Source organism: Panthera pardus, unplaced genomic scaffold (genome assembly GCF_024362965.1).
Source record: "Panthera pardus isolate Hobbes unplaced genomic scaffold, ASM2436296v1 HiC_scaffold_8, whole genome shotgun sequence".
In the NCBI taxonomy this organism is placed as follows: Eukaryota; Metazoa; Chordata; class Mammalia; order Carnivora; family Felidae; genus Panthera; species Panthera pardus.
The window spans coordinates 134,370,880-134,384,238 of record NW_026527013.1 but is presented as its reverse complement, the minus strand read 5'-3'; the positions used below and the strand labels follow the sequence as shown (position 1 = coordinate 134,384,238).

Genomic DNA, 13,359 nt, shown 5'->3' with positions numbered 1-13,359 from the left:
AAGACAGAAGTATGAAGTAAAGGTGTAACACCCAGAATTCGATATATTATTCTGAGTAAAAAAATCCATTATTACTCAAGGAGGTTAACATTTTTATCAAAATGCAGGATTCCACAGGTTTTCATTTGCCTCTAATCAGTAGTAGTATAACAGTATGTAGCAGTATGACAACGAAAATATCGTGTATTAGAACTGTCTTGTTAACACTTCAGCTTTTCAAAAACCAACTTTAAGACATTTTTTGCATGAATGCCTTATTGTTTGCTACATTATTAGTTTTACCAAGTGAATCTCCATGTAGAACTCAACTACTTAAATAAAATACAGATCATACCACCTGCTTCAAAAGGCACTGAGAATAAAGAATTAATTTAAAATGCATTCATCACATCATGGATCAACATAATCCACAGGTAAAGCCTACCTACGTTTTTGATAACGGTTTCAGCATTAACTGTATTTCTTTGCTGTTATCTTATAAAAATGTCATGCCCTTGCTTTTTCATTCTTTCCTGGGGTGGACCTATGAATAAGCTACCAAATGGTTTAAAGAAAGGTTAGCAGGAGGAAGAGAGAGAGTAGAAGATATTAATGGCTCACTGTAACACATTTTCAATACCCTCTGGGTGTGCCCTGTGATCTCACAGAGTATCACAAAATTCTGGAAAGAAAATTATTTTAAATTATTTTTAATAAAATAATGCAGGGGCGCCTGGGTGGCTCAGTCGGTTAAGCGTCCGACTTCGGCTCAGGTCATGATCTCGCGGTCCGTGAGTTCAAGCCCCGCGTCGGGCTCTGTGCTGACAGCTCAGAGCCTGGAGCCTGTTTCAGATTCTGTGTCTCCCTCTCTCTCTGACCCTCCCCCATTCATGCTCTGTCTCTCTCTGTCTCAAAAATAAATAAACGTTAAAAAAAAATTTAAAAGAAAATAAAATAATGCAATATGCTACTTTTCATGGGACGTTAGCATGTAGAATTCAAATAAGTAAGTTAGGGAGCAGCAACTCCCTGAGCCTGGGTGAGAATAAACGAGTTAATGGGAGGAGAGGAATCAAGTGTAAAATTAACAAATTTTTACTCAGATTTTTAAAACAGTATACTGAATCATTATACCTCAAGGATTTTCTTTTTTGCAAGATTTTGCTTTGGTAGCTATTACGTTTGGCTTAAGGCCAAGGTATCTAGTGTTTAGAATGAAGAATCCTCAAAAACATTTTTCATATAGGATAACATTCTCTCATTTCGTAGCATAGAAACTAAGAAAACCCTGAAATCCGACTTCACATTTTTCATCCTTAATACAAAAATACTCTCTTGAGAGTGCTAGATTGTTTAAATAAGACATGCCAAACCAGTATAATTACATGGATGTTATTTGTAACACTGACTCCACATTCCCAGTTCAAATGGTGCGGTGTGTGGGAGATTACAGATACATGGCCTATAAAGAGTTATAAATCTTTGTTTATTTTATTAAATATTACGAGACATGCCCTGAGGATGGCAGATCAATAATGGTCCTTGTGGTTTCCTGATGGAAAGCTGCAATTATTTTCTTCCATTACAACTTAAATGTAACCCAATTTTACTCATCTATCATTTTTATAATAGTAATAAAGAAACATCACTGTATGTTTATTTTTCTGCCTATTCCTATTATTCCTTGTTTGCATCTTGTTTTGATTTTGTTTTCATTCAAAATTGTTCTAATCATTTTGCTTTCTTCCTCAGATGGCTCTGAGTGGTGACCCTTTAACTTTGGCACTCCTTGAAACGGAGATGGAAAATTACTACTTTAAGTTTCCTTTATTTTGGGAAGTGGTTGGCTACTCTTTGAATTTGAGTATAAATGATATTTAAAAACAAGGAAGCTTGACACAAACAACCTGTGAAGTTGACTTTTTCTAAAACAGCATTATCTGAAAATTCTTGAATGCAGAGTATAATTTAAATTACATAAGCTTAGTATCTTACAGTGCCATGGACAGTCAGAATTGAAAGTGGGAACGGGGCACACCTTATAACTTCTAGCCTGGCTCTCCTCTCCAAACTACCACCACTCTCCACCTCTCTCCCTCTCTCTCTCTCCCTTTCTCTTTTTTAAACAATCAAGTTTTAAGAATTACTTACACGAATTAAGTATTATGGAGGTAGGTCACTCATAACAGGTAGGAAGGTAAGTGAAAGACTTTCATGAGCAGTAGAACCAGAGTTTACCCCTTCCAGAAAATCCAATAATCTAAATTTGCCTTTCTTTACATAAAGAATTCCTTACAATATTCCTTACAATAATAATTGCTATTTGTTAGGTACCAAGGACTAAGTTAGGGTCTTTTGCAAACATTTTTGCACTTGTCTTCCCAATGGTATTGCATGGAAGAAAATGGGTTCAGAGATTTAAATAATGCTCTTGTGACCAGACAGGTATAAAATGATCAGGTACAGACCAGATCTCTTTGACTTCAGTCTTGTTCCTTTAGACCATGCTGTTGTCTCCTAAAGAGCTACATTTATGGTTCCTTTTTTTAAAAAAATATTTTAGAGACAGAGAGAGAGTGAGGGAGTACAAGCAGGGCAGAGGGAGGGACAGAGAGAGAGAGAGAGAGAGAGAGAGAGAGAGAGAGAGAGAGAATATCTTAATCAGGCTCCACGCTCAGCACAGAGCCCAACATGGGGCTTGATCCTGAGACCCTGGGATGATGACCTGAGCTGAAATCAAGAGTAGGACACTCAACCGACTGAGCCACCCAGGTGCCCTGAATTTATGGTCATCTTACTGTGCCAGGTACTCTCTATGTATTATTCCCAATTTTTACAAAACCGTGTGAAGTAGGTTTTGTTCTCTGCATGTTACAAACAAGGAGACTGAGGCTCTGAGGAGTTAAGTCATGCAGCAAAAGTCACACAGTTGATATGCAATAAGCTGGGACTTCTATCCAGGGGTGTCTGGCACCAAACTGGATGCTTTTCCCCCTCAACTGATCAATCAATGGTCACTAAGATGTTGGTGAAAATATTTTTTACTACAAGCCTACTCTTACTCTTCCAAATGCTTACATATGAAGCAAAACTTTGAAATGGGATTGCAAGAAAAAGTATAATGTGGTAATTGTTATTTTCTGGTTAGGTAAGAGATATTACAAGAACTCTTTTTCTAATTTCAACTCTGATTAAAAATCTTTCCAAAATGTATTAATCCAATTCTCTTAGAAAGTATAATTTAGGGAATAGGATCTTTAGAGAATTGGGGATTAAGAAAATTCTTTTATTCAATATTGATCCCATTTTTAAGGAACTGGGTCAATGTGTATTGATTCTAGTTTTCTCCCAGAGTAAATGTCATGTTAGTAAATCCCTTATATAATACTGTTGAAGAGTCCCATCAATGTGCTTAAAATGAACTGAATTTTTAAAAATTTTTATTTTATTTTATTATTGTTTTTCAGGAATAGAATTCAGTGATTCACCACTTACATATAACACCCAGTCCAGTACTCATCCCAACCAGTGTCCTCCTTAATGCCCATCACCCATTTAGCCCATCCCCCCCACTCAATACCCTGCCAGCAACCCTCCATTTGTTCTCAGTATTTAACAATCTCTTATGGGTTGTCTCCCTCTCTGTTTTCATCTTATTTTTGCATCCCTTCCCCTATGTTCATCTGTTTTGTTTCTTAAATTACACATATGAGTGAAATCATAATATTTGTCTTTCTCTGACTGACTTATTTCGCTTAGCATAATATACTCAGGTTCCATTCATGCTGTTGCAAATGGCAAGATTTCACTCTTTTTGATTGCTGAGTAATATTCCACTGTGTATACATCCCATCTAAAATGAACTGAATTTTTGGGGCGCCAGGGTGGCGCAGTCGGTTAAGCGTCCGACTTCAGCCAGGTCACGATCTCGTGGTCCGTGAGTTCGAGCCCCGCGTCAGGCTCTGGGCTGATGGCTCAGAGCCTGGAGCCTGTTTCCGATTCTATGTCTCCCTCTCTCTCTGACCCTCCCCCGTTCATGCTCTGTCTCTCTCTGTCCCAAAAATAAATAAATAAAAAATAAATAAATAATAAAAAAATAAATAAATAAAATGAACTGAATTTTTAATACTGTTTATCCCCAAATTTGATTTATAAACTCTCCATATTATGGGACATTTTCTCAATTATTTTATTTTGAATAATAATGTGCTGTCTAGTAAATACGCATTAGACTAAAACAACTTTAATCAAATACCAGTTTAAGATGTTTACAGAGGTCAAATGATGAATGAGTAAAAAGGTGGTAACATATTTAAGACTAAAGATTTAGTAATTATTTGTGGGTATTTAATCTCATAATTCTAAGTGCTAGAAATCACTGTAAACATATCTATCCTTTAAGAATCATTCTCAAAAGCAACATAGAAAATGGTTACATTGTGAAGATCAAGAATTTATTTTTATAGAACTGATACAATCAACTCTAATATTACATGAATGGGTACATATATGGCTTAGGATAAGTTTCCAGAAACAACATCATATGCAGAATCAAAGAGTTCTGAAGCACAGACAACTTAGATGTGAAGATGATGTGTTCTGGAAACTATCAAATGACTCAAAAGAGGGCTTTAGAGATGTCACCAATATGAAAAGTATAGACCTGTTTCATAAAATGCGAGTGGGAAAAGCAACCTAATATGTGATCTGAAATAAGCCAAGTCAGGCTTATATACTGGCTGGACCCCTACAACTTAAAAGACCCTTTCTTGGCACTCTCTCTGTCTGATCCTGTGATAGAAACTCTTTTTGTACATGGCGGAAGCTCAAAGAGGGCCAGAAAACCCCTGCCATGGCTTTGTTCACACACTGAGGACTGGGCAGAAGCCTTAGCACAAGGTTACCACTGCAGTTTTCCTTGTCTACAGAGCACACAATAGTCCCTCCATAAAGATCTGATGGATTAGAGATGTTAATAACAAAACTATAATATATGTGTTTATTCATCAACCTTTATGCCAAAACCAAAGCTCAGTTCCAAGAAATTGTTAGAAGGGTCACCTGATATCTTGCCAAGAAAAGTTGCCAAGACAAAATGGAGTCATCTTATTGCTTGGTCTTTCCAAACAGGTTTGATTTTGTAAATCATTTTGTTTTGTGTGAGTAAAGGCTCTCTAGGTGACCTTATTTTAAGATGAAGCTAGGAAATGACTGTATGCTGATTATTGGGGGAATCTGAGTTCTTTCTGTGGATTGGTGTATGAAAACTGACAATGTAGGTAGTTTCATTCTCAGAAGAATTTTGATATTTAGTAACCAGAGAAGATAAACAGGCAAATAAGTAGAAGAAGTTGGAAGGTATTTGTCTTTATGGAATTTGGCCAGTGCAAAACTTGGCTTCCCTGGTAGGAAGACTATGTTGGCAAGCCCCATCTGTTTTCCACAAGAATTTTGCAATGGGAATGATAATGATTTCAGGTGCAAATGGTGCATTTGGGGCATTTTTTTCCTGCATGCTAAAACTGACCTGAATTTCATTGGATAATCCTGACTTTTTGTTTCTCTTGGAAAATACTAAAGGAGTGAAAGGGATAAAAAAAAAGTTCAAATTTATTTTGAGAATTTCTAGAATTGATAAGTATTTTACACAGCGGGGGGGGGGGGGCTAAAATGTACAAAATAAGAAAATGAGATATCAATGTTCCCTCATAAGGTAAAGTATCTTTTTAACTTTTAACAGAACAAGATTTAAATAGCAAAGTCATGTGCTTTAGAGGCCCTGGAGGAACTTCTAATAGAATCTTTTAAAACTCGTGTTTCTGATGTAATTTATTGGATACAAAAAAGTATTTTCTCTGGAATGCTATTAATATTACATTTCCCCCCCTAATTTCAGGTTTCTGAAAGTCCTTTTGTTTCCTTCATTCTTCTGTATTTTCTAGTGAAGAAAAGGGGCAGCCTCATGAGGAATCTTTATTGCTTCTTACAGAGTTTCTGACATATATGATATGGATGCAGGGAGAAATAAGTCCTACTAGGGATTTATGCATGCATATTATTTTTTATTCCTAGACTTTGGAGGGGGAAGGAGGGAAGGTATGTCTTTAGTTCACTGAAACATGAATTCATTTTCTCAGCATTTTCTACCTTTATAAGTTGTTTGTAGTTTCCATGTGGGGAAGTATCTCAGACATTTCAGCAAAAGTGAACCAAATGTTTCTGAATTCCTATGTCCTTGGTACCCTTCAGCAAATTATATACTCTGTTTCATCAAGGAGATGCTTAATGTCCTTCCTGCTTACAATTTCAACCTTCTTTCTGACGCTAAGAACTTTTAGAGTAGAGAGATTTGGATTTCCAAAGTCAAACCATCTATAGAAAAGCTACACTATTTGTTCATCCAATTATGATCACCACGGGTCATTATGTTAGGAGTAGCCAGGTTCATATGTTCAAATCTGGGCCCAAACCAAAAAGCCCAAGGACATAATGAACTCCTGTTTTGGTGCTCTTCTTCTAGTACCGAGTGATCTGATGGCTACTAGGATAAACCGTCTAGTATAGCTGGTAGCTTTTACTACATCTAAATCAAAGCAACAGAGACTGTCCCTAACACCTTCTGTGAAAGTATCATTTCATGTAGGCTTAAACAAGCGTTGATTAAAACATTTATATTTATAAATATCAAACACCATCCAGGTAAAAGTACCTAACTAGAAGGTGGTAGACACATGTCTATTCAAGTAGAAAGTCCATACATGTTCCAAAGGAAAGATGTGAGAGCAAAACTTTTGTCTAGTTTTCTAAGTTATTCAGAGAAGTGTATTCACACATTTAAAAATATTTTATTTATCAACATTTTAGAAGAGATTTATTTTGTTTTTGGTTAATTTTCATGTAATGCCTAGAATATAAAGCATTTATTTGTATATCAGTGAGTGAATGGGGCCTTATAAGGAAAATGCCTTCAAAAACCCACAAATTAACTTGAGCTTCTTATTCTAAATGTTGTAAAGACTGCATCGGGATCTCAGCAATTGTGTTTAACTGTTATTGTGTTACGGTTTATGTAAATTTGTTAGAACTATTAAAACTTCTATGAGAAATAAGTTTAATAATCTCAAGTGTTGGAGCACCTGAGTGCCTCAGTTGGTTAAGCATCTGACTTTGGCTCTGGTCATGATCTCGCAGTTCGTGAGTTCAAGCCCCATATGGGGCTCTGCGCTGACAGCTCGGAGCCTGGACCCTGCTTTGGATTCTCTGTCTCTCTCTCTCTCTCTGCCCCTCCCCCTTGTGTTCTCTCTCTCATAAATAAATAAACATTAAAAAAAAAAAAATCTGAAGTGTTGACAAACATGTAAACCCAAACTGTAAAATATATTTTCTTTTAGAACCACATTAACTTTTTCTCAAGCTATGATTTTACCATTAAATGAATATTCAATATTTAAATTTTCTTGGAAAGAACGTACAAATATTTTGGAAAAAGATCATTTACCAAGCACCAAAAAGCCCTTGATATTCTTTTCAGACTGCTACTTATTCTACTTATACCTTATAATTTATAAGTGGAAAATTAACGTGACTTACCCTATTAAAGCAGTGTTCGTGGTTGGGTCCATAAAAATGTTGAAGACATCTCACGTTGTTTTTGTTTACAATCTTGTTGAAGAATTCATTGACATATTTGATAGGGAATGCACAGACAGCAGAGCGATTCATTGGTTCAGCAGAATCCGGCTTGCTTTGTGCGAATACTCCATAGAGAATGTCATCATTGAGGTTGGCACCTATTTGCTTAGCAAGGTGGGCCCCAGGCTTACTGACATATGCAGCTTGGAGAATATTAAACACTTCCTCCCTTGTGGATCTCTTTCTTCTCTTTTCTGTGAGGATACATTCCAGAGGCATTTCCATGTAGGAATGCAATCCAGAGTCTACAGAACAGAACCTGATTATTCTTGTGTGAAAAGTCTGAGCATCTAGAGTTTCTCGCTGGACTGTCAAAAAGTAAATAAAACGGTTGCTTTCAAAGGCATGGATGTATTTAATAGGGTAGGAATCTCTGAATTCAGGGAGAACATCAATATAAGACTGGTCTGTTAAAAACTTAAAGCCATCTTGAGTTTCCTTTAGCCTTCTCACTGATATTGAATGCAATGAATGATCTGTTAGGTAAGAGGAATTTATGGTATTGCCCACGAAGAAGTTGATGAACCGGCCCTTTTCAGATATCAGGACTTTGGTTCCCAGGGCACTCACCACACAGTCAGGACAGTGGCTGGACTCTTCGTCTGCCTGTGGGGAGTACATGCAATGAACTTTTGACAGTATGTCAGCAGTATTGCTGGGTGGAAGGACATGTCGCTGGCAGGTCCCTCTGTGGACACTGCCACAGCTAATGAGTTGGTCGTCATAGTACGTGTCAATAAGTAAAGCCATGTTGATGTTATCTTTCCAAACACCACCTGATAAATTGGCTTTGTGGCTGCAGTCCTGACATGGGAAACAATCTGGGTGTTCCAGCACGGGCCCAGTCTTGTACTCAGCAACCTTCTGAAGGTCTTTGTCATTTAAAACGTAAATATAGTTAACTGCACCAAGGTAAATATGATGCTTGTGTAAAACAACATTCTGGATGGGTGTTTCTGCAGTGAAGTTGGGAAGCTGGTACTTCATGTTCACATTCATCTCAGACTTTACTAGTGCCTCTCTGCACTCCCCATAGCTCTTCTGCACCAAGGTAAACAGAAGCACAAGGATGCCAGGTGCAAGCACAGCAGGGGCCTTCATGGTGAGAAGCTTATCTGCCAAAACATGTTCAAGGCGAGAGCAGTTTAGTTGTCATTAGAAACAAAGAAACTGAAAGAACTATACCAGTTAAACTATTAGAAACAAAGCTTCCTAACTGGAATTTTTACATCAAGTGAAAACGAAAAACTCTAGCTGGTTTCACATAAAGATGCATTGTACAGATGGACATGACTCCACATAGTTTAATTTTAGAACTCAAGCCAGAACGAGTAATTTTAGAGAACCATTATGAGATGCAAACAATGTTCTGTATTAAGACAATACAGCAACTAAGTTAGACTCATTTAGCAATAAAGTCAGAAACAGCAAGTTTCTTTCTTAACCGCTTGCTGGTTGTTTAATGTGGTTTAATATCTGTGGTTAATGACTAGGTTGATATTTAAGCCTTCTCAGTTAGTCAAGTAAAGGAACTGTGGTTCAGATTCATTTATTCTAGAAATCACAGCAGGCATTGTTTTCTTGGGAGCATGTAGAATTACTAGTCTAAATTTAGCTTCCTTTTGGAAGAAAACAATCATAAATTCTAGAAGCAATATGATCACATGCTGTTTATAGGATTTTGTGTGCAGAGGAAAGGTATGGTTATAATTTGGCTATAGCAGACCTATTGTTTTGGATAGACAAATGCTTAACTTAATGTGAGATCACTAGAAACATAAAAACAGCAAACTGAAAATGTATAAAATAAAATGTTCAGGACTAAAGTCCTAGAATTATTTCTCAGAGAAAAACAACATATTGTTTATTACCAAGTCAAAAGCTATTTAGTAAAAAAAAACCCAAAAAACAAAAAACAAAAAAACCCACATTATCTTAACATTCCATTGTATGCACATGGACAGTATTTCTAGTTTTCAACGAGTGTATTTGTTTTTCAGTTTTGAAAAACTTAAGGTACGCGTTACAAACCTTGTTAGTTCTAATTATAAAAGTTGAAGGCAAGGTGGTAGGTTAGAAAGGAGAGGACTTAGAAGGAATAGAAACCAAATAGCTATTACTCTTTCCCCTTCTTTTTTGGTGCATAATTCTGACAGGACAAAAGGAACCTTTAAAAACTTACTAGGCATTATAACTATGCTAAAGACTAACCCTAGGTCTACAAAATCTAACAACTAGTATGTGCATGGCTCTGTGCTTGCACTATGGAAATGGGATGTGGCACTTACTCTTCAGTAAACCTACAGTGTGGTTGAGAGACAGCACACATACAAAAATAACAAGAATACACAGCATTATAATACCCTGCATAGCACTAACCAAAGCTAAAAGCATTAAGAGAGGGGGGAATAATTCGTACTTAGAATTATTATGATTATGAGCAGTGTGTGCAAAGATACAGAGGCAGGAAAGAGAATATGGCATGGCCAGAAGAACTGCCCAGAGGGCCCAGAGAACTGCATGTAGTAAGCCCAGAGAAGCCCAAGGAAAGCAAATGGGGGACATAAAAACTGTTGGAGCAATATTCCAAAAAGAGTAAAAAGAGGCACTTTCAAGAGCCTAGAACATAAGAGAGATCACTCTTTCTGAGACAGCAGGTGAGGATAAGTCAGATGAAGATAAGTACAGACACTGAGGGAGTTCAGGGAATATGACCTCAACATTCTAAAAATAAATTAGGGTATATGACCATCACTGAAAGTAATGGTTACAGAAGAGGGACTAGGTTCTTCAGATTGGAGAAAGAGGTTTAGAATAGCTACAATAAGGCATGCAAAAAGAGGTCAGCAGGAAATGAAAGTAAGGATTGCTTAATAGCTCCTAAGATAAAACACAATGTGTTGTGGCTTTCTCTTCAAGTAGAAAGAGTTCTAGTTGGACCAGAGGGCAAAGCAAAGTGTCATTAAGGTGAAGAAGTGAAAGAGGTATAAGCCATATAATAATAACAATAACATGTACTGAATGCTTACCATGTGCCAGGCATTCTGCTAAACCCTCTGATTTACTCTTTATAAACACCCTTTTCTTTTTAGGTTTATTTATTTGAGAGAGAGAGAGAGAGAGGGAGGAAGAGAGAGAGAGAAAGAGAGAGAAAGGGGAAAAGAGAGAGAAAGGGGGAGAGAGAGAGAATGGAGAGCACAAGCAGGGAAGGGTCAGAGAGAGAGAGAGACGGAGAGAGAGAGAGAATCCCAAGCTGGCTCCATACTGTCAGCTCCGAGCCCGAAGCAGGGCTCTCACCCATGACCCATGAAATCATGACCTGAATTGAAATTGAGTCAGAGGCTTAACTGACTGAGCCACCCAGGCGCCCCTATAAACACCCTTTGAAGTAGAAAGTATTATTATTCTCCTCTACCAGATGAGTAAACTAGCCAAAAGTCACACAGAACCAAATTCAATCCCATGTCTGCCTGACAGGAATCTGTCCAGGCTCTTAAATGCTTCACTAGTACTGAAGCAGCTTCCTAAGCTAAGAAGAGAGTGCACTGGAGCAGAAGTTAGACAATCAGAGCCCTGGGTCTTGCCCTTTCCCTCCCTAGCTGTAGGACTCTGGGTAGTTCATCCACCTCTCGATCCTGGAGTGCAATATCTTCACACAATTGTTTTAAGTATGAAAAAGAGATCTCATCTTTGAAAGCTTTGGCCGTTATACAGTGTATATATAAATGCAGGGTGTTGTACTTGGTATTTACATATGTAATTCTCATTGTTTTGAAACGTACTAGAAAATTGTTGGCAATAGTGGGGGGAATGACAAGAAGTAGAGGAAAAGAAGGGTTTAAAACAATTTTTCCTCTGAGAAGACAAAATTAAATTCCAAACAAACTATGAATATGTGTCTAAAACTTCTAGAATATATTATGGGGGAAAATTAAATGAACTTCTTGATATGGTATTAGTGTATCTTCTAAAATTGGGAACATTAGCCTACTACATAATTTATCACTGTATTTTCTTTAGGAAATATAGTAAAGAAAGAAAATAAATGAACCATTACTGCCAAAAGAAAAAAAAAAAAGCATTACAACCAATTTGTACCTTAGTTGATATCCATTAATGCAATGTGGAGGGTGAATGACTTTTTCCTTTAGGCTTTCTGAAGGAGCCTTCAAAACGAACTTTTTTTGTTTTTAACCTGAGGTATTAAATTATGTTTTAAAAACAAGGTCCATATCTTAAAGTTGGTATAGAAGTCACTCACAGTAAGTACTAAACCTCAATTAACTAGAATCCGAGAAAATGTACAAATATACTAATGGGCTTTGTTGTTATCTCACTTGATGAGAAGGCAAATCATAAGAAAACCAGTAGGGAAGGAGGATATTTTTTCTGTTTAAGGGGGAAAAAAAACATTGCAGAATATCCCTGGAGTTAGCTAACCCAGTCTTCTTCTTCTTTACATTCTTTTGATACCAAGCAGTGAAGCCATATTTCAGACTGAGAAATCAAAGAAAGGTTTTTTTGTTTTTTTTTTAAATTAAAGCAAATAACCAGGGTTAGAGCCCATTGTCAACAATAGGACTTTTAATTAAAATACAGGTTTCTGTTTAATCCTCAGATAATGAGAACACTTAAACATCCCATTTCCTTGATCATTTCAATTAATTAAGTCTCCTCCCCATTAACAAAGGTGTATGTTGGTTAGACTAGATCTTCTCCAGGAAATGTCTGTCTTTCATAAGGAATGGAGGAGGGACACCTTCTGGAACTATTTCTTGCTGAGCTATGTAGCCTGATGACACTGCTGGTTAAATAAGTGGCAGTTGAATAGTCAAGTGCACAGGCTCTGGAGACAGACTGCGAAGTTTAAAACCATTTGCTGTCTGTGTGCCCCTTGGGCAAATAACTTCTCTGAGCCTCTGTTTACTCATCTGAGATATGGGAGTGATTGTAATTATCAGTGAATCTCAGACTAGTAGGGGAGACAGACAAATAGACCGCAGTTTAAACTCAATGTGGAACGGTCTATGAGGGTCCCTGAAGGGGAGCTTAACCAGGCTTGGGGAGTCAGGCAGGCATCAATCAATCATGGTCTTTTCCTCATAACGCATCCAGAATCCTGAGGTGTAGCCTGGGGGAGAAACTAAGTTTTGCTTGTCGCAGTGCAGCCAAATAGTTGTATGACCCAAAGCCAGTCACCCAACTTCTTTGGCCTCAGCTGCTTTCTTATTTGCAAAATGATAGTGTTGAACTCCTCATGTGCTGGAGCCCTCTGTCTCATGACAGCCTATTGCGTGCATCTCTTCCCAACTCTGAGTTCAGTGACCTATCTTGAAATCCACCTTGGGTGGAGTATTTACACCACAGAAATTGGCAAACATTACAAATCAGGGCTTTTTTTCCTTCCCTGAAGATTATTAAATATTTATAAGCACACTCCTGGGCTGAACTAATGACCTCCAAAAGTGATTTTCTAACTGTAATAATTTTCAACTCTGAGATTGTTTTTATACAATTACATTCTACTTCAATGCTATTGCATTGGCATATATTGCTTTTTCTTTTCTATCTGTATAATCTGCCAGATCGGGATGTGTGAGCAATTTTAATATTTATATTGGTAGTGACTCCAGAAATACTTTCATTTTTCATACATTTTTGTCTTGATACATTTATTCCTATGATGTG

At 37.2% G+C, this 13,359-nt stretch overlaps 1 protein-coding gene across 1 annotated transcript in view; it reads right to left on the bottom strand.

The window, feature by feature from the left end:
• MET (MET proto-oncogene, receptor tyrosine kinase) overlaps positions 1-13,359 on the bottom strand; it is a 111,735-nt gene that overhangs the window by 77,221 nt on the left and 21,155 nt on the right. Inside the window, exon 3 of the mRNA XM_053896841.1 lies at positions 7,570-8,786. Within this exon, the coding sequence (XP_053752816.1) occupies positions 7,570-8,786 (1,217 nt within the window). The remainder of the gene's footprint in view (positions 1-7,569; positions 8,787-13,359) is intronic.